The sequence below is a fragment of the Phascolarctos cinereus genome, unplaced genomic scaffold (assembly GCF_003287225.1).
Source record: "Phascolarctos cinereus isolate Bilbo 61053 unplaced genomic scaffold, phaCin_HiC Scaffold_4;HRSCAF=312, whole genome shotgun sequence".
Classification (NCBI taxonomy): Eukaryota; Metazoa; Chordata; class Mammalia; order Diprotodontia; family Phascolarctidae; genus Phascolarctos; species Phascolarctos cinereus.
Window position 1 is genome coordinate 663281639 of NW_027555847.1, and position 27647 is coordinate 663309285.

Below are 27647 nucleotides of genomic sequence, written 5' to 3' on the forward strand. Positions count from 1 at the left end.
AGGCGCGGGTATCCATAGAATGAGGTGGGCATGGCGGCTAGCGGTGGCTGCGTTCGCTTTTGGGGAGCCGCGAGGCGCCTGGTGCTGGCGCCGGGGCCGCGATGTCCTCAGCTAGCTGGCCTTGGGGGACGGGGCCGCGGGCGGGGACTGCGTGTGGCCGGGCCGCCGCTTCTGCGGCCTCTGCCGAGCAGCGCGGCGCCGGCCTGGGCTCTGTGGGAGCGGGGGCCGGGCCCCGGGCCTGCGGCGCGGGGTGTGGGCGCGTGGCGGGGGCTGTGGGACGAGGCTGGCAGCCGGGGCGGTGGCGCCTATGGCGGCGACGAGAGCCCTAAGGACGGCGCAGAGGACGGGGCTGGGGCCGGCGGGGGCGGAGGGGCGGAGGGCCCAGTCATGACCGCGCTCACGCCCATGATGATCCCGGACGTCTTCCCGCATCTGCCGCTCATCGCTGTCACCCGCAACCCCGTGTTCCCCCGTTTCATTAAGATCATCGAGGTGAGCGGCCCGCCGGCCACCCCGCCCTCTTCCCGAGCCAGGTGGCCCTCTCGGAGCCTCGGTCTCTTTGCCCTCTTTGGAGGAAAATGTTCCCACTGCTTCCCTCGCCGCGGTGTTAGAAAGAAAGCGGTTTTAGCCCTACATCCTACGTCCCTTCACCAAAAGCGCAGAAGCTAGATTGTCAGGATAGGGAGGGGCTTTAAAGACCAACTGGGTTCAAAAGCTGCCTCAGACACTTAGTATCTGTAACCCTGAGCAAGTCATTTAACCTCCGACTGCCTCAGTTTACTTCTCTGTAAAATGGAGATAAAAATAGCATCTATTTCCCAGGGTTGCTGTGAGGATCAGAAGAGGTAATTGCAAAGCGCCTTGCACACACCTTACAATACTGTTAAATGTTAGTTATTACTATCTAGGCTAACTCCCTCCTTTTAAAGATGGGGAAATTGATACCCAGAATAGAAAAGGAAAGTCATTTGCCCAAAGGCATGGTAGTTGCAAAATCAGGTGTTCAGTTAAGGTGTGCCAATTCCAGATCCTGTGTTCTTTCCTCTGCCTTTCAACTGCCTTTAGTTAAACCTAATCTACTTGTGAGAAAAGGGACCCAGACCAGGGGAAGGTCTCAAGGTCAAGATCACACAGGTCTGCTAAACTGCTGCAAATGGAGACAGGCTGACACAAAGGAAGTCTGACCAAGCAGCAGGTTCCTTCTCCCATTGCCTTCACTTTCTCCGCTTGGAAAAAAAGCAAATTGTTCTATGCTTGCAAAACTCCTTGGAATTGGAAGTCAGAAAATTAAGGACTTTAGTCTCAGGTCTGTCACTAGCTCACCTTGTGACCTTGGATAAGTTACTGTTCTTAATCAGAGACTTGGTATCAAATGAAGGGTTTCAATCCTATGATCTTCAATGATCCTTCCAGTTCCAACTTTCTTTGGTTGGGAGTAAAAGACCATTCCTTGCTCCTTGAGAAACTTAGTTTAATGGGAGTCTTTCGTGGGCATTGCCCTACAGACCTTAGGGCAAATTGTATGGGTTTCACATACTTTTTTCTTCCATCCCCATCAAGTTTTGATGGATATGGTTAAAATAAATATCCAGGACAGCTGTGAAGGAGAAATATCATTTAAGTTCAATAAGGGTTCAGGGGAGGAGGTTAGAGGAGGCTGGGCCAAATGGCGAAAATTCTTGTCAAGTAGCTAATTCGTACTCTTCCTTTTCCATTTACATACTGATTGTACATAAATGACCTGTTCCCTCCCTGCTCCAGCCTCCCATGAAAGGATATCTTCCCCCAAATATGTGAGCCCTGGACAATCTGTCCTGCACAGCTCTGCCTTTGGGATTCAACTTCTCCTCTTACTTTCCATTGTCACTCTAGAGCCTCACCATCCTTGATAATACCTTTGGTTTAACCACCATGCAACCCTGTCAGGCTTTGCTTCCTCCTCTGATGAAACTAGTTTCTTGAAGTAGAACTTGTCAGTAATATAAGTGAGATTATGTATGTAAAGTTATAGAAATGTAAGCTGTTTTGTTGTGTAATTATAACCAGGCTTGACTCCAAAAGAGAGAGTTGAGAACCTCCCTTTGTGGAGATGGGGGACTATTGGTATAGAATGTTATGTGTAATGTTATGTTGGTTTGTTTTGATAAACTTGAGTTTTTTTCCTCTTATTTTTTATTAGGTGTGGTTCTCTGGGAGGGGGAGAGAAGGCTATATAAATGATAGCCTAGCACTGGCTGTAGGCCTTACTTAGAGTGTTAAGAGGGAAGTAAAATTAGAAACCACTGACAATAGAAGGGTCATAACCTAAGATCTCCCAGTTAACAATTAACACAGGAGAAAGAAGCAGAGGAGGAATTAGAGCAGAAAAGAGGGCTTTCCCCACTTGCTTACAAAACTGAATTAACTCCATTTATTTAAATCATTTACTGAGTTTTTAGCTCAGTTTTCATGGCCCCTGACTATAGTTAGAATTGTTTATTTGCTACCCTCCTTCCAGGATGTCTGCCTGACTCCTCTTCTTCTTTGGGTAGATTTATAACTAAATCAGCTCTGCTAAATAACTACAACTTGAAAGAAATTAAGGTGGACATAAAAGCATAATATTTCGCTTCCATGTCATTCTTTTTCTAAGAGAGCTACAAGAAGTTATTAACAGTTATTTATTGAGGACTCAGCAAGTGTGAACTACTCTACTAACTATAGTAGATTTAGAGTATAGTTTAGGCAACTTGGAAAAAACTGACATCATCCCATTTGTGTTCCAGTGTGTGTTGATTTCAACAGCTGAGGAAAGAAATTAGGGTTAGGTTTGTAACCTATTAAGTTTTGCCCCTTATATGTATTCCATGTTCTACCAAAAACTCTTATTTATTTCACCATTGAATTTTCTTTAAAAAGGCAAAACACTTTTCTCCCTTTTTTGAAACATTTCAAGGATAGAATAAATAGATAAACTATTGGCACCATTGCACTTCTTCCTATAAATCCTCTTATGAATGCTAAGGATGCTATCAAAATGTGTAGCTAGAAAACCTGTCCCTGTGTTTCACCTTGAGGTTATTGTCATGCTAGGTTAAAAATAAGAAGTTGGTTGAGCTGCTAAGAAGGAAAGTCCGCCTTGCCCAGCCATATGCCGGTGTCTTTCTAAAGAGAGATGACAAGTAAGTGGCATTTGATTTAATTCATTTAGTAATTACCCTGAAATGGAAAACTCCTCTCATAAGACTCTTATGTGGATTGTTATCCCTGGAATAGAAGACTTTCAAGAAATTGACCTGTGGGCAGGATACAGATGATAGTAAGAGTTAAGAATATAGTCCTAAAATACCGTCTTCCTATTTCTTCAGATTCTTGGTATTCAGTAACTCATGGTGATTGATTATCACCCTGTTATTGGGGTAGGGTGAAGGGAACCAGGGTTAAATTTTTAAGTGTTCAAAATAAAATACATGGAGATTTTTGAAATTTGCACCCAAGCTGTAAGTGTAGTATATGTAGTCCACATTTGTCTTAGTTTCAAGAAAAAAAGTTCAATTTATGAATTAGAAGATTCAAATAGCATTGTAAAGATGGCATAGACTAATGGATTGAGCCATTTGTTTGATTGGGAGTCAGGAATCATGGATTCTTGTCCCATCTTGGTCCTTCACCTTTTGGATCTTGTAGGACCAAAAACATCACCTTAGCATTTTTGTCACAGTGGGTGTTTGGAGGAGCCAGTACTTAGCAGATAGCTTTTTGTTCATATGGACATTGGTCCCATATGATGAGAAATTCTCCCAGGCACAACAGAACTAAAAAGGGTTTGTGAGTAAGTGTAATTCTTAGTTTTGATCTTTTCTTAGTATTTACTAGTGAGTAAACAAAGTCATTGCTTTGGTCATTCTGATTTGTCAGTCCTTTCTTCTTGTCCAGTCTGGATCAGAGATTGAAGAGGTACCCTGAAACCATTTTTTTTCCCTTCCCCCATAGCAATGAGTCTGATGTGGTTGAGAACCTGGATGAAATTTACCACACAGGAACTTTTGTCCAGATTCATGAAATGCAGGACCTCGGGGACAAGTTGCGTATGATAGTCATGGGACACAGAAGGTATGTGGGTTAGGCATTCCTAGACACTACCAAACTCATGCTGGGGAGATTGTGTGTGATCAGGGCTTGAGAATTGCAATCTAGAATTTTACTATCTTTTCTGGTATGGTCCAGTATGTCCAGTTTCTTTCATATAGAGCTAGAGGCAGAAGGGGAAGGAGTTATTCTTTTTGTTCTCCTTATTTTTCTTCCTAAGTCTGCTCTTCTGCCTCTCTCTGTAACACTACCGTTCACCCAGATTCCCTTGTTTGTGACCTTGGGGTTATCTCTGACTTTCTTCCTTACCTACAAAATTAGTTAATGAAGTCATAATGAAGGCCTTTTCTCTAGCTCCTCTGCCTAGAATGCTCTTCCTCCTCATCCCCACCAGGCTTCCCTGGCTTCCTTCAAGTCCCAACTAAAATTCTACCCTCAGGAAGTCTTTCCCAGCCCTTCTTAATTCAAGTACCTTTCCTCTGTTAATTATTTCCTATTTATTCTCTATATAGCTTTGTTTGTACATATGTATGCTTGTTGTCTCCCTCATTAGATTGTGAGTTTCTTGAGGGCAAGAACTGTCTTTAGCATCTTGTATCCTCAGTGGTTAGCACAGTGCCTAGCACATAGGTAGCTACTTAATAACAATTGATGATTAGTGACTATTAATGACTATTGATTCTGTCTCCACAGCATCACTCCTTTCTCCTCTGTGCTAGACTGGACCCTCATTACTCCATGCCTGAAATTTGTTGCCATAGCTTCCACTCTCCCTTTCTGCTATCCTGTGATCCACTGTCGGACTAATCTTTCTTTTATATAGACCTGGTCTTGTAATTCCTCTGCTTAAAAATTTTGAATGGCTCAAGACCTGAAAAGTTCATGTATTTTTGTCTGCCATTCAAGGCCTTTCACAACATGGTCCCATTCTACCTTTCTAGCCCTATCTTTTATGACTCCTTCAAATGTACTTTATGCTGTGGTCAAGTTGAATTCCTCCATGAAGTCTTTTTTGACTCTTCTCCCTCGACTTCAGCCTTCAGATATTATGTTTTGTAACACTGAAATGCACTTTTGTTTATTATACCTCTGTTTGTCGTTGATTTATCTGTCTACTAGACTATGAGCTCCTTAAGAAGAGGGACTATGTCTTACCTTAACTTTGCATTTCTCACTGCTTTTAGAACCTTGCTGTGTATAGTAATGCTTAATAAATGGTGGTTTTATTGTCACCTGTTGATAATTGCTCATGAATCAATGATTCAGCACCCATTCATTAGGGCCTTCCATGTGTAGGGCGCTGGGCTTGACAGCATGAAAATAAAGATAATTGAAAGACAATCCTTGTCCTTGTAGAACTCAGTTGAGCAAATTACTTGTATTAAGGTGGTATAGCCCTTGACATACCTGGCTAATGAAGAAATTTTGGAATAACCTTATTCCTCACACATCTTAAATGAGTGTTAGTTTCCAGGAACTGGATGGCCTTAGGCAGGAAAAAAAGGCATAGAAGAGAATGAGTTTACTTTGTCTCCATGACTCTTTTTCTGTTATGGCTGGTTTTGCAGCATTTGTGTTTTTGAAATCTCTCATTCTAGTGTGGGCACTGTAACCATAATTTGGTTCAGTGTAGCCTCTGCGTGTGGTGTGGTAGGATTCAGAAAGTTCAGCAGAATCCTTGATGATTTTAGTCCCCAGAGAGGAGAGATGGAAACTTGTTCTGGCACAAATGTGATTGGATTGGCTTAGATATTGAACTTGATACTTATCTTTGTGGTGCACTTCTCTACAGGATTCATATAAACAAACAGCTAGATGTGGAGCCTGAGGAACTGGAGCTAGAAAATAAACAAAAAACGAGGAGAAAAACCAAGCAAGCCAAGAAGGAAGCTGAGGAGGAACAAGGTGCCAAGGACCAAGTGGTGGAGCTGGTGATAGAACCTGCCGCTGGTTCTCCAGATGAAGTACTCATGGTAGAAGTGGAAAATGTAGTCCATGAGGACTTCCAGGTCACTGAGGAAGTGAAAGTAAGTCCAGGACCCCGTTTTCCCAGCATCCTTTCTTTGACTTAGAACTCCCAGGGAGTCTCATACGTGGTGTCAAAGTAGCCTGGGTGTAGTGCTGCTCTTATGCAAGACCTGCTGTAATGCCTAGAACTACTTCGTTAAGCCTTCTGAGTGTTTTCCTGAGTGTTGGAAAATCAGGATATATTTGTCATACTCTTTCAGCTTCAAGTTAGAATGGAGGAAACAACATTTCAGCTTGTCCCCAGGTCACTCCTTCTAGCCCAGGCCTCCTTGGCTTCCTTATTTTGTGATAAAACCAGCTTCTTATATGAAGAGATTGGTGGCAGCAGAGGAGTGTTGGGTCAGATCTGAGGGACATTCCTTATCTAGTGGGGCATGAGTAACAGCAGTTACTCACCCAGTCATATAGGCAAGACTTTTTCCATCTGTGAGAACAATTTCTTTCAGTTATATAAGCATTTTTTAAGTTTCTTCAATGTACAAATGCTGTTGTAGGCCATGAGGTATACAGAGATAAGACAAAGTCTCACCTCTGTAGAGCTAACAGTCTAGTAGGATTGTGTTTTACACACATACACACACAGAAACTAAATTTGAAAGGATAGTATACATGTGTTGGGTGAGGATTGAGGCTGGCTGATAATCTGATGGGAGGGATAGGAAGTGTTGGGAATGAGATAGTGTGTGAAAGGAGATTGGGTGTACCTGATTCATGTTGTCAGCCTCCAGTCAACTTGCTTCCTAAAGAAAGAGAGAACAATGCTGAGAACTGATCCAGCCTCCCACATCTCTGTCATGTGGTTCTTTAGAATTTTATGTGATGCCCTGAAGGGAGAAAAAAAGTGATCATTAAGCAGAAGTAGAGAAAGAAAGAGTACTAGATTCAGAATTCCATTTCTGGGCCTTACTGTGTAACATGAGGCAAGTTCCTTCCCTCTCTGGGCCAAAGTTATCTCAGTAAAATCAGGGAGTAAAAGTAGGTCTTCCAGTTCTACTATACAGTGGATTAAATTACATTGATGCTATGATTAGTGGTGGTGTTTTTTTTTTTAAACCTGAATTTTAGCCCTATGTGAAGTTCCCGTAGCCAAGCAGACATTTTGATTTTGCATTTTAATATGTTTTACCCCTTTGCTAACAGCATTCAGGAAATCTGCCTCTTGTTCTCAGTCAAGTTGTGTGCATTAGGCCTAACCAGTGGGGCATTGGGGCATGGTGTGAAACTGGACGTTTGGAAGTAGAACACAACTTCCAGAGTAGGAAACAACCATCTCCACTGGGAGGATAAGGTGGCTTCAGAACTCTCATCTAGGGATGTTTTCCTTTGACAGGCCCTTACTGCAGAAATTGTGAAGACAATTCGGGATATCATTGCTTTGAATCCCCTTTATAGGTATGTTCCCTAGACTCTTTCTTGATTTCATTTTTCTGAACTGTCCTGTCTCAATGTTATCAACCTCTTTGCCACTTGTAAACTATACCAGAGGCCTGCACAAATCTGATTGGGTTGGGATTTCATTTCTGTGGCTTCTGGTGAAAAACAATATGAGAGACCAGAGTGCTAAGAAGTGGTCCTTGCTGAAAGGCTGGGCCCAGAAAGGCTGAGTCTTGTCCTTATCTCTGTAGTAAGTGAGTCCATATTAGTGTGGGATTCCTCTACTAAAGTCTTCTGCCTCTTGGTGAAAAAGGAATAACCTTAGTTTCTCAAAGGCTATGCCAGTAAAGTGCCTCAGATCCTACCTCTAAAGTCTGAGTTGACCAGGTTTGTGGATGAACTGTGTCAGCCTTTTGAAAACTAGAAATTGAAAGCTCACTGGTGGATTACCAGGTGATGATTTTTGTTTGGCCATAGCAATTAAAGAAGATTATTTACTAAGAACAGCAGAAATTGTGGTCTAAGTGGAGGTGGTTGCCACACTGTAATTAGAACCTTTGAAATATATTAGTGTAAGAAATGGAGGATTAATAGTTCATCTTCTCTGAAGCAGACATAGTCCAGGATATGTCAATATGGAGTTACTTTTACAGTGCTTTCCTATTATTTCATTATTATCCTGTTCAGCCTGACCAGAAGCCCAAGAGGCCAGTACCTTTAATAGATCAGGCAGAGGTGGGGCAAATGATACTGGAAACTGTCCCATCCCCAACATTTTTATACACATGAAATTGGCCTAAAATGAAGATAAGACCAGTCGTGAATGAGAAAAGAAGGTGCCACATAGGAGCAGACAGGAGGATCCTTAGGGATCAACTGTGTATTTGAACTTCTAAGGTTTCCTTTCATCACTCTGTATTTATCTTAGGTATTCTGACTTATATACATTGTCTTCCCTGTCAGAATGTAAGTTCTGTGAGGGCAGGAACTGCTTTTTCTTTGTATTCCCACTAGTTAGCACAGTGCCTGGCACACAGTAGGCACTTAAAAAATGCTTTTGCTTGATACTCTTGGGACAGTCCCAAGTACAGAATGTCACTTGTTACTGGCACAGGTATTTGGGTCTAAATTCTGTTTATTCCTTTCAGAGAGTCTGTGCTTCAGATGATGCAGGCTGGACAGAGAGTTGTGGACAATCCCATCTACCTGAGTGACATGGGGGCAGCACTGACAGGAGCTGAGTCCCACGAGCTGCAGGATGTTCTGGAAGAAACAAATGTGAGTTTGGTCCCTAAAAAAGCTCAATGTTTGTACCTGTCTGCCGTGTTATAGGGTATATCTGCCTCCTGAAGCAAGTAAGATGAATTTCTTCATTCTAGATATGAAGGACCTCCTGTATAATATGTTACAGCATGCTTTTATGCATGTGATATTTGTGGTTCAGTTCAATATAAGGAGCAGGTTAAGTACTGAGAGTACCTACTGTGGGGTGGTATGGGTGAACACAAAGAAATCTGAGACTCAGACCCTGCTCTCCAGGAGCTCATCGTCTCTAGGGGGAGATAAAACTCACATGTAAAACAGTTGGAGAGTCATATAGGGGCTTACGGGGGCACATTTTAGAATCTGAGTTGTATCAAACTGTGGGTACCTGGTCCACGTCTTATATGAAGCATGATTCCCCTTGAAAATATCACTGACTGGTGGTCATTCCTCCTTCCCCCTCCCCACTCCCCTCTGTCCCCCTACCCCCCACAGTTCCCTGCTGAAATTGCAGATCCTTGGTCTTTTTGGAGTAGGGGGGGCTTTAGGTTTGGGTTTGCCCACAACTGGTGACTCATGGAGGCACTGAACTCCCAGGGCTTTTTCACAAGATCTGTTTGGCAGTATCTTCTCCCATCTCCCCCCCTCCAAAACCCCATGCCCCCCCCCCACTATGTTTGTGCTCTTGATTTCCTTTGACTGAAGTGTAATTTGTCTCTGTTACATTAAGAAGAAATTTAAATCCTATCCCTCTGACATTTAACTGTCCTCTTGTGATGCAGGCCAAGAAATGGGGGAGAGTTGGGAAAAGGCCAGTTTAGACCTGATGTAGGAATAGAGTCTTAACACTATTAGAGTAAGTCAGAAGTAGAAGTAGGCTGCCTCAGGAGAGTATTGGGGTCCCTCAAACTGGAGGTAATTAAGCCAAGACCATTTAATCACCTTTTGAATATGTGGGGGAATATGTTCTTATTCAGGTATAGATTGGACTAGATTCCTCTTGAGGTCTCCCAGCTCTGAGGTTATAATTGCATTGTTTTTTCACTGCTATTTCTTATCTTTTCTGCTAATAATTGTACAAATAACCCACATGGGGGCAGCTAGGTGGCGCAGTGGATAGAGCACCGGCCCTGGATTCAGGAGGACCTGAGTTCAAATGTGGCCTTAGATACATAACACTTACTAGGTGTGTGACTCTGGGGAAGTCACTTCACCCCATTGCCTAGCCAAAAAAAAAAGAAATAACCCACATGACAAAGCACTTTAAGATTTATAAAGTGCTTTCTTTACAATAACCCTGTGATGCAGACAGGTGGGTATTGTCAAACCCCATTTTGCAGAAATGTGAGGAAACTGAGACTGAGGGAAGTTAAGCAGTTTCATGGCTAGTAAGTAGCATTACTGGGACTCAAGCTCTGACCCCAGTGCTCTTTCCACTATACTTCTTAGTCCCTTTCTCTTCAGACCCTATCCCTTGCCCTGTACCCCCACTCCTAATAAGAGCTTCCCTTCTACACTCATGATTTAGGATTGCTTTGGAGGAGAGGGAGCTCAGGAATGAGTCAGGACTTGAATATGTCCTCTGTGATGGGAGGGATAGAGAACAAGATGCCCTCCTTGATCTTCCAGGGGCTCCCAGTCTGGTTCAGTTCCCTGTGGTCAAGGTGCTTCCCCTCAGCATGATGAAGACACTCTACACCAGGGAGCCAGCATACTGCACTTGATGAGTGAGCCTGGGAATCATGGGGCAATTTTAGTTTTCCCATCCTGGAATAGGGAAAGGTTAATCATCACCCTCTGCTGTTACGTGCTGTTCATGAAATTTTGAAGACTGGTTTGATTTCTTTCCTCCTTCTTGACAGATTCCGAAGCGGCTCTACAAGGCCCTCTCGCTCCTCAAGAAGGAATTTGAGCTGAGCAAACTGCAGCAGCGTCTGGGCCGGGAGGTAAGATCTTTCTCTAGAATCAGCCCTCCAAGGGAGGCCGAGGGACTTCTGTAAATAAGGTTCAGCTCTCCATTGGCCCTCTTTAGAGTAGATTAAGATGACATTTTTTTTCGCTTTTTTAAAAAATTTTATCTATTTTTAGTTTTTGACATTTATTTTCATAAGATTTTGAGTTTTAAATTTTCTCCTCCTCTCCCCTCCCCAAGACAGTGTATATTCTGTTATAGGCTCTACTTATGCATTCATATTAAACATAGAGGAACCATGAGAAAGAAGAAACAAAACAATAAAAGAAAAGGAGAGCAAATAGTGTGTTTCTATCTGTATTCAGATTCCAGAGTTCTTTTTCTGGATGTGAATAGCATTTTCCATCATGAGTCTTTTGGAGTTGTCTTAGATCCTTGCATTGCTGAGAAGAGCTAAGTCATGACACAGTGTGGCTGTTACTGTGTACAGTGTTCCCCTGGTTCTGCTCATTTCATTCAGCATCAGTTCATATAAGCTTTTCCAGGTTTTTCTGAAGTCCACTTGCTCATCATTTCTTACAGCACAATAGTATTCCATTACATTCATATACTATGACTTGTTCAGCCATTCCCCAATTGATGGGCATCCCCTCAATTTCCAATTCTTTGCTACCACAAAAAGAGCTGCTATAAATATTTTTGTACATGTGGTTCCTTTCCCTGTTTTCATGATCTCTTTGGGATACAGACCTAGAAGTGGTATTGGTGGGTCAATTTATACTCTTTGGGCTAGTTCCAAATTGCTCTCCAGAATGGTTGGATCAGTTTACAGCTCCACCAACAAATACATTAGTGTTCCAATTTTCCCACATCTTCTCCAACATTTATCATTTTCCTGTTTTGTTATGTAAGCCAGTCTGTTAGGTGTGATGTGGTACCTCAGAGTTGTTTTGATTTGTGTTTCTCTAACCAAAAGTGATTTAGAGCATTTTTTCATATGACTATAGACAGCTTTCATTTCTTCCTCTACACTGCCTGTTTATATCCTTTGACCATTTATCAGTTGGGGACTGACTTGTACTCTTATAAATTTGACTGAGTTCTCTGTATATTTTAGAAATGAGGCCTTTATCAGAGACACTGGCTATAAAAATTGTTTCCTAGCTTTCTGCTTCTCTTCTAATCTTGGTTCCATTGGCTTTGTTTGTGTGAAGACTTTTAAATTTAATGTAATCAGAGTCATCCATTTTGCATTCATAATGTTTTCTATCTCTTGTTTGGTCATAAATTCTTCCTTTTCTGAAAAATAACTAATTTTTCTATAACACTTTTAGTTGTACCAAATATATTTTTCACAACATGCCCAAATATATATACATATTCCTATTTTATAGATGAGGAAATTGAGGCTCAAGATTTATCCTCTGTCTAATATCTAGTAACTAGAGTAACTGAGAGGCAGTGTGCTTTCTCACCTGAACAGAGATGTAGTGAGGCATGCTTTTTACAGAGCACTGTGCAAGGTGCTGGTGAGGATTCAGAGATTAAATGACACAGCCTGTGTTCTCACATTCAAGTAAGGTGACCAGATGTTCAGGGGAGGAAGAGGATCCGGAGAAATCCAGCAACAAGCAATTTTTAAGCACCTGCCAAATGGCCCAGGTACTAGGTGCTGAGGATGCAAAAACCAAAAAGAAAGTCTCTGCCCTTAAGGAGCTTATATTTTATGTGTACAATAAATACACACAAGATTTACAAAGTAAATACCAGATCTCAAGTAGGAGGTGGCACTTGAACTGAGTTTTAAAAGAAGCTGTGGATTCTGAGGCAGAAGTATGGAGGGAATACATTTTAGGCGTCGGGTGTTGCTTCTGCAAAGGCTGGGAGATGGGAGGTGGAATATGGAGGATTGCACAAAAGCTAGTTAGTTTGGCTGGAATGCAGTGTGTATGAAGCAGGCATAAGAAGCCCAGAAAGGGAGGTGGAAGCCAAGTTGTGAATCACTTTGAGGCATTTGCATTTGGTGCTAGAAGCAGGAGAATGCCTAGGGACTTGTTGATCAGGAGTATGATGTTTAAGACCTGTGCCTTAGGAATGTCCCTGTTGCAGCTTTGGAGGATGTACAGAAGAGAGGGAGGTCTCACTCGTAAGCATGGCATCCAAGCAAATGAGGAGAGGGGGCAGGACTGAGTGTGAGAAGCGCCTTTGTTGTAATAAGCGTGTGTTACTAGTCTCTGGATGTGAATTTTTTTATGTAAATTCTTACACAAAGAAGTCCAATATCTAAGTTACTCCCTGGAGGGAAGGCCACTTCTCTGGCCTTTAGCAAGGCAACAAGCAAGGTCTGGAGGAAATCCCAAGGAAAATTTCGGGTGATATTTGAAAAGCTGGGCTTTCCAGAGAAGAGTCCCACAAATCAGGGTCACTGGTCCTGGGACAGCAAACCTGGCTAGACTGCAGCTCCTCTTCCCCAAAGCTTCCGAGGCCCAAACATCAAGCAAGAGATGCTCAGTTTTCTCTAGTTCTGTCTGATCACTTTAACACATCTCTCTCTCTATACCCCATAGCTTTCTGATAGCCACCTGTATTCCTCTTCCCCAAACTTAGATACTGAGACTGGGAATACAAAGATGAAAAGGGGTACTTTTCAGATTGCTGGCATCTTGAGGAATGCCACCTGTGCCTTTCCTTAGCCACTTCCAAGGAGCGATGGCTTTATCAGGGTAGACATTTCCCACCTATCCAAGTAAATTGGAGTTGAGCTGCTGTGGCCAAAATTCTGGTGATGAGCTCAACCGAGGCTGGTCTTTGGATAATGAGAGCCATACTGTTCTTCATCAGTGTGACAATTTATAACCTGCTAGGACTTGCCACGTGGCCTTCAAGAGTCCGGGGTCCCTCTGACAGGATAAGATAGTAGAGGAAGACATTTCAGAGACTGTAGGGTAAGAGGGAGATAAGAACAGAGGGGGAAAAATGGTTAAAGGATTACTTTTAGTGTTGTAATAGCAACGTTTCATGTTGAAAGCTATCAGAACCTGAGCTACATTGGTGATACAGGCATGTGCTAGTCGTATTCTGTCTGGTAGCCATTGGGAAAAGCCATGGTGGAGATAATGGCTACAGAAGGCACTGGCCATTGATCTTTTCCTTTCTGACGATAGAATGGGGAAATAATGGGAGAGTTAGAATCTGAGATCATTCTCTAAATACGGAAGCACTGGCTTGGTTTCCCTAAAGAGATGATAAGAGCTGGATAAGCCCACTCTGTTCCCTCAGATTTCCTCTGGAGCTCTATCCAGTGGACAGGGCTGAGCTGTCAGTGAACATTTGCTAGTCTGGTGCAGTGTTGGCAACCTTTCAAAGGGATACAGCTGGAAGTAGTGACTTTGTGCCAATTTCGGGGGGGGGGTGTTGTGGTAACTCTGAAGGGAGGCGTTCATGATGGCTGCATGTGACTTGCATGTCGTACGTGAATCTCCTGCCCACCTAGAGGTCAGCTATTGCCTGTTCTAGGTAGAAGAGAAGATCAAGCAAACTCACCGCAAGTACCTTCTGCAAGAGCAGCTGAAAATTATCAAGAAAGAGCTGGGCCTGGAGAAGGACGACAAAGACGCCATCGAGGAGAAGTTCCGAGAGCGTTTGAAGGAGCTCACTGTTCCCAAGCACGTCATGGACGTGATCGATGAGGAGCTGAGCAAACTGGGCCTGTTGGACAATCATTCCTCAGAGTTCAAGTTAGTAGCTGACGACCCAGGGTCTGCTAACTCCAGGAGGGTGGGAAGAGAGTCCATTTGGAGCTAAGTCTCTGGAGCACAGAAGTTTAGCAGAGGGAGATGAACTTCCCACATGAATCATACTCTGGGTAAAGCAGAGGAATGCAGTTTAGGAGAAAAAGTGACCTGGAATTGACCTGGTAGTTAGACATGTGGCAGCAGCTAGCGCCAAAAGGATTTGTTCTGTGAAGTTTGGATCCAGTCAGAGGGCTATACTTGAGGACCTAGAGGGTCACGTGTGCCCTCAAGGCTGCAGATTCCCCACTCCTGGTCTAGAACATGGACCTTAAAATCTAAGAGTTTGGGGACCTTTCAGCATCCTAGAGCAAAAGCCTTGGTGTCTAGAGAACCTCCTTGTGGCCATAGGTACCAATCCCAAACCCTGGTAATAGGGAGGTAGTTCTGACCTTCAGATCTGGGATTGCTGAGAGTTGAATCTGTATGTCTTTTGTCCACTGCCCTTGGGGGACAGCAGAGAAGTCAGTTATCTCCTGTGAAATTTCAAGGCCTTCTTACAGCATAATGCGTCATGCCTGAATGTTAATCATATTGACCTTACCCTGTCGGGAGAAATCTAACTTTATGATAAGCAAAACGTCCAACTAATCAGAGCCCCAGGATATCTGTTAACCTATTAGGAATTTTGAGGGAATTCTGTTAAAGTGTCTGAGGCCACAGGAACAGAGCAGTAACCAGTGAGAATGGCAACATGTCTGCTCCCTGGCCCTCGCCCTGGCCCCTCCTGAAAAGAATTTTAACTTTTGGGAGCTCCAGTTCAGGTGGTGGTTATTTTCATTAATTTGTTGTGTGCTGGGGGAGATGCAAAGACAGGCACAGCCTCTCTCAAGGAGCTTATTAATTAGGTGCCCTTGGTGTTCAGGGATGAGATCTCCAAGGGAAGCTCCATATCAGAAAAACAAGTCAGGTAGTTCATCCAAAGGTGAACTTGGATTGAGTGAACTAGCTATTACCAACCCAAACACAAATGTGTGCCCCCCATTGGTCATTTTGGGCGTTTATTGAACAGCTGAGCTCACTCACTTCAAGCCTAGATCAGCCAGTGAAACAAAAAAGATTATGGATTTTAGGGCATATGTGTCCAAAAATAGGATTGGGCAACCTCTGTGGTAGCGAGCCCTCTGTCATCAGGGATGGTCAGGGAGAGGGCATTATAGTTGTGATTTATACTTAACTTGAAACAAGTACTCTCCAAGGCAAGGGTTCTTAACCTTTTTTGTGCCTTGGGCCTTACCTTTGGACCCCTTCTCAGAATAATAAAATGCATAGACTTAAAAAAGAAACCAGTGTATCAAAGTACAGTTTTGTTTTGTTTTTTTAAATAAATTCGTGGGCCCCAGGTTAAGAACCCATGATCTAATGAAAATATTTGAATGGCTTGGGCTTTACATATAGCTCTCTGGAAACTTCCTGTCCCCTTCTCTTGTCTTATACTCCTTGACTCCCTTAAAAAAAAATCTCATGAAATGCCCTTAAGAGATGGCCATTTAATTCAGCAATGGGAGAGGACTCTGCAAATGAGACATACCTTGGCTTTGAGAAAGGTGTCTAAAATTGACAGAGATATTGGTGCCCTAGGGGTAGAATGTGTGTTGCCTTGAGGCCCTTGGAGAAGCTGGGCGTAAGTGATGTGCTCCTGGCTCCCACTCTACCTCTGGGAGGAGTAGAGAGGCTTGGGCTGGTGTATTTCAGGATTTGATAGCCACTTTGGAGAAGTTGCCGACCACTGGAGCCGTACCTTAATTGCACAAGCAGTTTCTGCTCTAATTGCCTTCAGCTTTCTCAGAGATTGTTTGCTTCCCTCTGTCCCTCTCTCCTTCTCTCCTCTTCTTCCCCCCCTCCCCCTAAACTAGCCAGCAGCCTAGGATAGCTGTTTCTCCTTTCATCAGTTTAAGGTCCTTTCTTGAACCCCTCCTTCTCTTGATACTATTTTCTTCATTAGCATCTCTCAAACTTGTCTCTTCTAATGCAGGCCTTTCAGACCACCATCTTGCTTCCTAGCTGATAGAGAGAGGAAAGGATGTTAAAGGTATAAGGGGCAAGATGAACACACAGTATAGGAATAAGAAAGTAACAGGGTATTTTCAGGGAAAAGAAAGCTCCATTTGCCAGTAGGAGTTGGGGAGTATGATATGAGAAGAGGCTGGAGTAGAAGGGTAGCTGCTTATTTGTGAGGGGCATTTAGTGTCCAAAAAAGGGGTTGGCTTTTACTTATTAAGAAGTAAAGAGCGGTTGAAATGTTTTTAACTTGGGAGTGATGTGACCAGAGCCCTACATAAGAGGCAGATATCCTGAAGGTATGTGATTAGGTGCTCTTCTGGCAGTGACTAGTATAAAGGCTGAATTACATTGAGGAGAGAGTAGAGGTGGGAAAGCCTGTTAAAGAACTATTGTCTTGTCCCACCTCTTCCCCTGACCCTGGTAGAAGCAGAAGGAATCTAAAGGCAGAGATTTGAGAGATATTACAGGTAGATTTGGAAGGATTTGATAACTAATTTAATATGAGAGCTTACTGTGTACCCCAGGGTATTGTCCTAGGGATACCAAGACAAAAAATTCAACCCTATCTTTCCTCAAGAAGCTCATTAACATTTTACTCTGGGGAAACACACAGATGAGTCGTTTCTGGGATCTGGGATGCTGGCAACTGGAGGAACAAATCAAGGACCTTATGTAGGAGGTGTCTCTTAAGCCAAACGCTGAAAGGAGCTGGGGATTGGAAGAATCTGATGTATTCCCTGTAGAAGGGTTGGCATGAAGCTGGGAGACATCAAGTAGACCCGTATGTCTGAAGCGTAGAGGGGTTGAGGGAATGAATAATGTGAAATCAGTTTTGAAGACAGATTAGAACCAGATTGTGCAGGGATTTAAATGCCAGGCACAAGTGTGTATAGTTATTCTTTCCACATTGTCACTTTCCCATCGAGGTTTTGATATATCTTGGGTCAGCATAAGAAATTAAGTGCAAAGTTTTTGGGAGTTTTGGTGAAGCCATAGACAATACACAAAGGTTAGCAGATGACACAAAAAGTTTAGAAACTCAAAAATACACAGAATACATGTATAGTATGGTATAAGATCAACCCAAATTTTACAGTAAGGTACTGTAAACACACCATAAAAGAAAAAAAATTAGACAAACTTCTCTGGTATGAAGGAAGGGCCAAAAAATTTTACGCAGATTTTCCAGATTGTGGGAGCGCCATGCTCCTAACCCCCAAGATGTGGAAGGGATAACTGTAGTTTCATCCTACCGGCAACAGGAAGCCACTGAAGCTTCTTGAGCAAGGGGTTGGCACCTTTCTAATTGTCAGGAAGTTTTCCCATACGTTAAACCCAAATGTACCCTTGGCCTACAAGCAAAATGCCCCAGACCCTCAGCCCATTTGAAATCCTAGCCCAGCAGCAGCCTGACCCAAAGACATCCCATGCCATGAGGAAGAGTCACAGCCAATTGTCCTAGAAATCAGCAAGCCTTTATTACATAGCTGCCACATGCCATACGCTGTACTGGAGAGAGGGAGAAATCCAAACAGTGTCTGCCCTCCAAGGCTTACGTGTTATCAAGAGAAACAATAGGTGCACACGTAAGGACACACAGAAAGAAAATAAAAGATAATTTTTTGCATGGGATAGTGGGGATGGGAATGGATCAGGAAAGACATATTGTAGGAGGCAGCACTTCAGCTGAGCTTTGAAGGAAACCCAGGAATTATGAAAGGCAGAGGTAAAGAGAGAAGGCATTCCAGGCATGGGGGACAGCCTGTGCAAAGGCATGGAGACTGGAAATGGAAGGTCATGTGTGAAAACAGCAAGAAGACCAGTGTGGTTGAACTACAGAGGATGGTTTAGATCTGTGGCGTCCATACCTTCAGGCTGTGTATTGATTTAGAATGTCACATTAACATTGTATTCTGTTGTATTTTTATTTATTTTGCTAAATATTTGCTAAGTATTTCCAATTGCATTTTAATCTGGTTGGGACTCCACTTGAGAATATTGGTATGGGGGAGCCCCAGAGGAGTGTTTAGCACTCGATACTTCTGGTTTAGACTCTTCAGTTAAGTCAAAGTTAATTCATTGGATTTGTGTATTATTCAGTGTCACCCGAAATTACTTGGATTGGTTGACTTCCATACCCTGGGGGAAACAAAGTGATGAGAATCTGGATCTGGTCCGAGCCAAGGAAGTCCTGGAGGAAGATCATTACGGCATGGAAGACGTCAAGAAACGCATCTTGGTAAGCTCTTCTTTTCTGTAACACTGCAGCCTCCTGCTGTACTACCGACCCAGACTCCAGTTTTAGAGCCTTGATTTCCTTCTCTTTTTTTTAACAGGGTTACTAAACTCAGGAGAGGGACATAGACTTAGTATACCTGGATTTCAGCAAAACATTTAACATAGTCTCTCATGCCCATCCTTGAGGACAAGGTGATAGTACAGTTAAGTGGATAAATAACTGATTGAGTAATTAGACCCAAAGAGTTGTTTTGTCATCATTGGGTTGGAGGGAGGCCACTAGGAGAGTATCTGAGACATTGTTGTCAGGACTTGGATGACAGAATAGCTGACTTGCTTAATACATTTGACAGGAATCCAGGAGGGTTAACTAATGTGTTGTTTGGATGGAATCTCATAAGGTGGAAATTAATAGAGATACATGTAAACTACATTGGGTTCAAAAAACTCAAGTTCACAGGTGCAGGATTGGGGAGGGTGTGGTGTGACAAGAGTTCCCCTACAAACAGTCTGGAGGTTTTAGTGGAGTGCAGACTCATTTCGAGTCACCAGTAGCACTAGCCAGCCTTAGTAACAGCAAAGTATCTATATTAAGGGTGAGGAGAGCCCTACTGTCCTCTCCTGTGGTCAGCCTATCAACTGATAAGGGGAAGGAAAGGCAGTAAGTGTTTATATAGCACCTGTTATACGCTAAGCACTTTTTACAAATATTTCAGTTGATAACATTGAATCTTACTTAATAAGCATTTATTAAGCACCTACCATGTACCGAGCAGTGTGTTAGATGCTAAGAATATAACATAGAATGTAAGGTAATATAAGATATAATGTAATGCTGGATTGTATGCTGTAGGTGCTGAAGTATAGGGGAATGAGTATCATGGAAAGTATCCTGGAGGGAGTGTGAGAGTCAGGCTAGCAGGGTACTCTCTGTTTTGCATATGACCCTAAGCAAAGTTCACAAGTTCTCTACTATAACTTCAATCTTGGGATACGGGGTGCCTAGTTGTAGTGTCTATAAATAAGTTTGAGTATTCCTGATCCATAATACTTCCTTCCTGTGTTCAGGAATTTATTGCTGTGAGCCAACTCCGAGGATCAACACAAGGGAAGATCCTTTGTTTTTATGGTCCTCCAGGAGTGGGCAAGACAAGCATTGCTCGCTCCATTGCAAGAGCTTTGAATAGAGAATATTTCCGATTCAGTGTTGGAGGCATGACTGATGTGGCAGAAATCAAGGGACACAGGTGAGTCCCTCAGGCCTGGGTCCTGTGAGGGCACTGAGGAGACACTGCTTTGTTCGAACTCTTCCATCTCTCCAAAGCTTAGCTCATGTTCCACGTCACGCCTTCATTGTTCTTCCCAACCTCTGAACCCTTATGGCATTTGTGCTCTTCAGTGATTGGATTAGATATGGTGGTATCTTACTTGCTGAGGCTTTCAGGAGATTTAGATCTCAGAGGTGTCATCTGTCTTGTTTGATTTTATAGATGAGGAAACTGAGGGTCAGAAAGGTAAGGTGATTTGTCCAAGGTCTGTCGTGTCTCCTGTGTCCCCCCAAACACCTCGCACTGGGCTGGGGAACTAGAAGCTCAGTGAAGAGTTCTGTCTTCCTTGTCTCAGTGACCTTCGTGCAGATAGCATTAGTACTCATATGCAGCCTACTTTCTCAGCCACAGTTGTCACATGTGTAGTCAAGTCAGAAACGGGTTTATTTGTTGAGAGCCCGCCTTGGGTGCCTAGTCCTGTGTTGTGAAGCACAGATAAGGCTAGAGAAGAGGCAGTGTGGTACAATGGGAAGGGCACTGGGTTTGGAGTCAAAAGGTAGAAGTTCAGATTCCCAGCATGCTGTACCTTAGGGAAGATTTGAAGAGAATGTTTAAAATCCTGTCTGTATCTAAACCTGTGATCCTCATGTAAGTCTTCCCTTAAGGAACTACTAATCTTGTTGAGGGAAAGGATATTCAGTGGAATTTGGGGCACTGAGCCTTGGCTTTGGTGAGGATTTTTCTGGCATTCTTGAGCTGGGCTTTGGCAGAGAGGTCAGTCTGTGACCTTAGGGATTCCTATCAATAAAATGAGAGGCTTGAATTAGATCAGGAGTTCTTAACCTGGGGTCTATGAGTTTTTTTTAAAAAAAGGTTATGATGACATATTTAATGTAATTGATTTTTTTATAATCCTCTACATTTTCATTTATGCATTTAAAAACAGTACTCTGAGAATCCATAGGCTTCAGACTGTCAGAGGAGAGTTGGGGCACCAGCACACAAAAAAGACCAAGAGAACCTCTGAACTAGAGGGACTCTTAAAAGTCCCTTCCAGCCCTGGCATTCTTTGCTCCTGAAGGAGAAGTGACTGAATGGGAGTTGAGAGGGTAGAGGAAGCTTGTCCTGGCTCATCTTGATTTATGATAAAAGAACCAAGGCCTTTGGTTTGATAATGGCCTTTTGAGAGGATGTGGGAAAATAACTCTTTGATGAAATTACCCAGCTGATTGTCAAATGACTGAAGCAGAGTCCTTGAAAAAACTGAACATTGAGAAATATTTTGCCTCATTATCCCTTAATGGGATAAGTCCCACTTGGTAACTGTTCCTGTTTAACTGTGTAGCTGTTGCCCATCTGGAATAGGGGTGGATTCAGCTCTGAATTTGGCAGTGCATGGAGTAGAGGCCTGTTGAGGAGTGGAAGGGATCCTGGATTTAGAAACTCTGAACCTTTGCCCTGCTGCCTGCTATCAGCCTTGTAACTCAAGCAGGTTGCTTCCTTTTGAAGCCTCATTCTTCTCTAACAGTGTCCTTCCTGCTGATGTTACAGGATATTGTATGTTAAAAGTACATTTACATGAGATATTTGGCTTAGGTCATCCTGTTGCCTTTGGGTGGGATTAAATTTTTTATGAACTACCATCCAAAAATCTCAAGTCCTCTCGTGGAGAGCCCTGTGGTAGACACAGGGCTTTTTAAAAGATTTCATTTTTACTGTGACCGTCAGCCATTTCATGTGCTTTTAGAGGCTTTGAGATTTGCTAGGCACTTTTCTCCTACAAGCCCACGAGTTAGGAAATGCAAAAATCTCAGATTTACAGAAAAGAAGAAACTAGAGTACAGGAAGGCTATAAAGGAGTTGCCTCAATTCCTTTATAGCCTTCTTGTACCCCAGTTTGGGAGCTAGGATTTGAACTTGGGGCTCTGATTCCACTGTTCTTTCTGCTACCCCCAGGCTGGCTCTCTGAGATAATGACAGAGAGCCACAAAATTAACCTTATCTTCAGGCACACTTAGTACCCATACAGACCTATAGCAGTTAAGGAGTTAACTGGATAATATTGGAAACATTTGTTTTGACCTACTTTGTATATTAAATGGTCCTTTGGAATGTGGAAACACATTTGAGCTCCTCTTTACCCATTTCCCTGATGTCCCCCAGAAATTCAGTTCAACAAACCTTTGTTTAAATTTTAACTCTGCTGTGGCTTCTCTTCTCTAGGAGGACATATGTTGGGGCCATGCCAGGGAAGATCATCCAGTGTCTGAAAAAGACTAAGACGGAAAACCCCTTGATTCTAATCGATGAGGTCGTGTATCTGCCCCCCTTGGAAAGCATTTGTTCCATCCCATCTGGGGAGCTTGCTCAGAATACTTGTGTTGGGCTTGTGAAAATAGCCAGGTGCCCAAGGGATGCATTTTCCACTAGGTTCAGCTTAGTAACTATAGGAAAAGCCTGTGAAAATTGGAGTGGTAACCATATCATCAATACTTTGGGTCAAATTCTAAGTCCCTGTTGTCCCTCACTAATAGACCGTTGCAACACTTTCTAAGGGCCATGGAAAAGGAACCCCCATCATTTCCTAAGAGCTCATCTTATTCAGGTTGGGCAGCCTTTCCTCAAATGCCTCTTGAAATAGGGAACTCAGTACCCAGTTAGCCCTTGGGGTAGATGGTCATGTGCCAGGTAGAGTTATAACAAGGGATATAACTTAGATCCAAAAGGTTGCCTTAGAAACCTTGGTTTTCAGATGAGCCCGTCATGGGCAGAGATTTCCACCCAGGGAATGGGGATCAGGGTAAGGCAATAGAGGGGGGTGTTCCTCAGTGACAGGCTGGCCTGGGTGCCACCCGAGGCTGAGAAGCTTCACGTCCCTAGTATCTCCATTCTAAATCAGAAATGGTACCAATGACCCTGGAGTCTCTGAGCTGCTTGCACTGCTCTCCTGCCGTGTTATGGTTAGAGTGAAGGCAGGTGGTTTAAGCCCCTGTGCATAATTGCCAGGGAAGGGGGTGGGAAGGGCGGGGCATGGGGCAAGCAATCAGAATACAGGTTTGGTGGAATCCAGGCTCCAGCACTTACTTTGGTCATCTTGGGCAAGTCCTATAAGTTGTTTAGAGCTTCAGGGTCCTCATCTCTGCTGAGGGGTTTGGGGTAGGTAGATACTCTGTATTCAGCTCCAAATCTTAGGTCTGCTTCCCATATGAGGAGAGAGGTACCAGCTAGATCTTCCACAATGTGCTGCAGGTGGATAAGATTGGGCGGGGCTACCAGGGAGACCCTTCTTCTGCGTTGCTGGAGCTTCTGGATCCAGAGCAAAATTCTAACTTCCTGGACCACTATCTAGATGTCCCAGTGGATCTGTCCAAGGTATTTATCTATTTTTCTACCATGGACCACAGACCCCTGAGTCTGGATGGCCATGGTTGTGCTTAGGTTAGTACAGGGTACCATTTGCCTCATGGCTCTGGCTTTCTCCAGGTTCTGTTCATCTGCACAGCCAATGTTATAGAAACCATCCCTGAGCCCCTGAGAGACAGGATGGAGATGATCAACGTCTCTGGTTATGTGGCCGAGGAGAAACTGGCCATTGCAGAGGTGAGAGCATTTCTGAGCCTTTGTCCTTCCTGTTTCCTGCCCATCCTGATGTGGGAACCATGGTCTTCTCCTCTAGTCTTTTCCTGGGGCCTTGGGTGTTAGGCTGCTGGAGCTCCAGGGTCACCACCTCCTGCCAGATGACAGCTGCCTAGTTTCCCCTCTAAATACCCTGGGGTGGGGAAGTGCATGGGGTTTTGTGATCACTATCTACTTCACCAAGCTGTCTCTGAGGGTCTTCTTCCTCAGCTAACCACCTGTCACTTTGTATCCTGTTCCACACCTATGTATCTTGTTGGGTATTCGTTATTTACGGGTAGAGTTATTTGTCTTAGAGCTACCAAGAAGTGGACAAACTATTTCACAGTCATGAGTTCACCCTAATTGAAGATCTTCCAGCCAGTCACTTAACAGAGATGTTGTACAAGAGGTTCATTTATTTGGATACGAGTTAGATTAGACAGCTCTTGAGGTTCCAGTCTGAGGTCTGAGATTCTGTATTATCAGTGAAATGAGAGGATCATTTGTGATTGTTGAAGATTGGCTAGTCATTTTTGGCGTTGTCCTGAAAAGCGCACTGGATCTGGAGTCAGAGTACCGATGTTTTTGTTTCCACACATTCCTATCTAGCTGTTGGCCTGCGTAGGCCACCTCACCTCTATGGCCTCTTTTCTGTCATGTGTAAAATGGAAATACTTGCACTGTCTCACAGGTTTGTTGTAGGCAAAGTAAAACTGTGGAAGTGTGAGTTACTCAGAGTTTGAAGCACCATAGAAATGTAAACATTTCATTCCTGTTTGAGGCATTAAGCTTTTTACTTGGACCCCAGATTGACTGCTCCCTCTGACACCAGTTGTCATCACTGCCTTCAATAGCTTAAGGTAGCGTGTGTGACCGAGGCAGCACTGTGGCCACTTAGGGAAAAATACCAGCATGGAGGGGGCTTCCGGCACTGGGAAGAAAGGCATAACAGATTTCCAACTCAAAGTATAAGAGAGAGATGGATTCTTCCCTTTCTTGTTCCCCCAACACATACATTGAATTGAGGAGTTAGTTTTCCTTTCAGCGTTACCTGGTCCCTCAGGCCCGAATTCTGTGTGGTCTGGATGAAAGCAAGACCAGAGTCTCATCAGACGTGTTGACCCTTCTCATCAAGCAGTATTGCCGAGAGAGCGGCGTCCGAAACCTGCAAAAGCAGGTGGAGAAGGTGAGCCTTGGGGCTGTTCGATGCTGCCAGCATGGATCGAGCCCTTGCTGTGTGTCAGACACAAACAGAACAGCTGTCCCACCCGAGGGGGCAGGAAAGGTCTCATGGAGGGGGGCCTGCTGACCCCTGGACAGAATGGCCAGAGGGGAGATCATCTGAACATTGCAGCATGGAAGAACCACCCACGTGGGGGCACCAGAGCACAGGTTGGGGTAGGGGTGACAGGGAGAGAGAGAAAGGAGTTTGGTGTTTTGTTTTGTTTTTTTGGTTAGGGGCAGTAGAGCTAACAAGTATCTTGACAGAGGACTGACCTGGTCAGACCTCCTGATTGTCTCCCTGCTCCCCAATCCAATAACATTTGTGTCAAACTAACTAGTGAAATTCTTCCTCCCTTGCCCTTTCCCCAGATGTTAAGAAAATCTGCCTATAAGCTAGTCAGTGGGGAGATGGAGTCTGTGGAAATAACACCTGAGAACCTACAGGACTTTGTAGGGAAGCCCATCTTCACTGTGGAGCGCATGTATGAAGTAACGCCACCAGGCGTGGTCATGGGTCTGGCATGGACAGCCATGGGTAAGATGGAGAAAGAGGTGGGACTGATGGGTAATAGTCCTGTGATCTGCCAGCTGTGTGTAAAGTACTGTGCCGGGCATTAGGGAAGTGGAACCCTATGGGTAGAAGACACAAATGATTTTAATATATGTCATGACCATTAGAGCTGATGTGAAGTCTAAAGTGGGAGGAGTAAATCAAGGAAGGCTTCTTGGAAGAGATGGTTGGAGTTGGGCTTTAAGAGATGAGTAGGAAAAAAAAAAAGAGATGAGTAGGGGGGCAGCTAAGTGGCACAGTGGATAGAGCACCAGCCCTGGATTCAGGAGGACCTGAGTTCAAATCCAGCCTCAGACACATAGCACTTTACTAGCTCTGTGACTTTGGGCAAGTCACTTAACCCCTGCTCATAAGGCAAGAGTGAACCAGGTGTGGTGGGCACATCAGGCTGGATCGGCTCTGTGACATCGGTTACAGTGTAGTCAGTTCTGCTGTAGAGTTAGAGTGGATCTGCACTCCTAAGGAGAGTTGGCTTGCTGGGAGTTTTCCCAGGTTGAGTCCAAAACCAAACCATAGTAGGAAACCATTGAATGCCCCTAATGCAGCCAGGACCTGTCTGCCTGGTCATAACTAGCAGTTCTTAGCTCTAAGCCTGATCAGATGGTCTCTTTTTCTGCCTCAGGAGGCTCTACCTTGTTCATTGAGACCTCCTCACGGCGCCCCAAGGAAGTAGAAGGCAAAGATGGGAGCATAGAGGTGACAGGTCAGCTAGGGGACGTCATGAAAGAAAGTGCCAGGATCGCGTACACATTTGCCCGGGCGTTCTTAATGCATAAGGATCCATCCAATGATTTCCTGCTGGCTTCACACATCCACCTCCACGTGCCTGAGGTAAGCATACAGCCCATCGCCCACCCCCACTTCTTCTTGTCCACAAACCCCTAAACCCTGCCTTATCCCAACAGTTGGGGGATAGGAGCCCAACTTCACACCAACCCATAAGCCCCCTGTCCTCTTCTTTGCAGGGTGCGACCCCTAAGGATGGCCCCAGTGCAGGCTGCACCATTGTCACGGCACTGCTCTCCTTGGCCATGAACCAGCCCATTCGGCAGAACGTGGCCATGACAGGGGAGGTGTCCCTTACTGGCAAGATCCTTCCTGTGGGAGGCATTAAGGAGAAAACCATTGCAGTAAGTGCCTGAGATTCCTGGACCGAACTCAAGTTCTGGTTCCCATTCTCATTACCTCTCCCCTTCTCTGACCCTGTAAAATGGAGGATGTCACCTGTACTACGTGGGGTGAGGTGAGGGCCCCATAGAAATGGGAACCGTCATGCATTGTTTCTCTAAGTCATCTGACCTACTCTTCTGCCCTCAGGCATTTGATAGATGAGGCAACTGAGGCCCAAAGAAGTTAATTCAGCACTTATTAAGCACTTAATGTGTAATGGCCTATGGACAAAACAAGAATCGGTTCCTGGCCTTAAGGCTTACAAAATCTTGTGTTAGTGCTGGGGTTAGAACCCAGTGTCTTTTCACCCAGTATTTTTATTTACGTGCTTATTCATCAAGTTTTTGTTGTTGCTATTGCCCCATGCCCTATTATGCCCAGATGGTTGGGGAAAAATGAGAAGACAATGTCAGTACTCTTCCTAGAGAAGCTCAAACCAAATATTCATACTTGTTTTCTCTCCTGCTCAGAAGCCTTCAGTGGTTCCACACTACTTAAAGGATGTGTCCAGATTCAAGGCCCTCTGCATCTTACTTTCTCTCCTATCTTCTTGTGGGTGCCTCTTATTGTTGGGATCTGGGGCATTAGAGACCCAAGTGCCAGCCTGAATTGGCCAGGTTGAGTTCTGCCAGCTACCATCGGGAGCCTTATTCCTGATTTTGTTCATTACCCTTGTAGGCCAAAAGAGCCGGAGTCACCTGTATCATCCTCCCTGCAGAGAACAAGAAGGACTATTATGACCTTGCAAGTTTCATCACAGAAGGGCTGGAAACACACTTTGTGGAGCACTACAATGAGATCTTTGACATTGTTTTTCCCCAGAAAGAAATTGTGGATCGATGAACTTTCAGGCTGTAAGGAGGGAAGGGGAATTTCAGCCAAACAAATTTCAAAGGTTGGCAACATGGACAAGAAGCTTTAAGGATCAGTAATGCTGCTGGATGGCCAAGGAAACCCATTCATGATGGTTTCATACAAAATTATAGCTTAGAGAGCAATTTCATTTAGAGAAGGCCTGTTGTGCTTGAAAATGTAATTTATGATAAAAATCATTTCCAGTACTGGTGTCTGGCCATCTTTTTCTTGATTGTAACTCATCAGTTTATCTAACTAAAGGT

The 27647-nt window shown here is 44.0% G+C and overlaps 1 protein-coding gene across 1 annotated transcript; it reads left to right on the forward strand.

Moving 5' to 3' along the window:
- Window positions 1–27590, forward strand: LONP1 (lon peptidase 1, mitochondrial). Its single transcript, XM_020971258.2, has 18 exons — window positions 1–492; window positions 3073–3161; window positions 3973–4092; window positions 5861–6095; window positions 7427–7488; window positions 8619–8748; window positions 10596–10679; window positions 14162–14382; window positions 18541–18679; window positions 19747–19925; window positions 22170–22257; window positions 23196–23318; window positions 23430–23546; window positions 24610–24750; window positions 25158–25323; window positions 25982–26190; window positions 26325–26489; window positions 27208–27590. Exons 1-18 carry the CDS (start codon window positions 31–33, stop codon window positions 27370–27372), a joined length of 2895 nt encoding a protein of 964 aa, XP_020826917.1. The 5' UTR covers window positions 1–30; the 3' UTR covers window positions 27373–27590.
- Window positions 27591–27647: the final 57 nt, after the last annotated feature.

Coding starts and splice junctions, on each gene's coding strand:
- LONP1 (XM_020971258.2), top strand. CDS start 31: ATGGCGGCTAGCGGTGGCTGCGTTCGCTTTTGGGGAGCCGCGAGGCGC. Junction 8,749..10,595: donor ATGTTCTGGAAGAAACAAAT/GTGAGTTTGGTC, acceptor CCTTCTTGACAG/ATTCCGAAGCGGCTCTACAA. Junction 24,751..25,157: donor TGCAAAAGCAGGTGGAGAAG/GTGAGCCTTGGG, acceptor CCCTTTCCCCAG/ATGTTAAGAAAATCTGCCTA.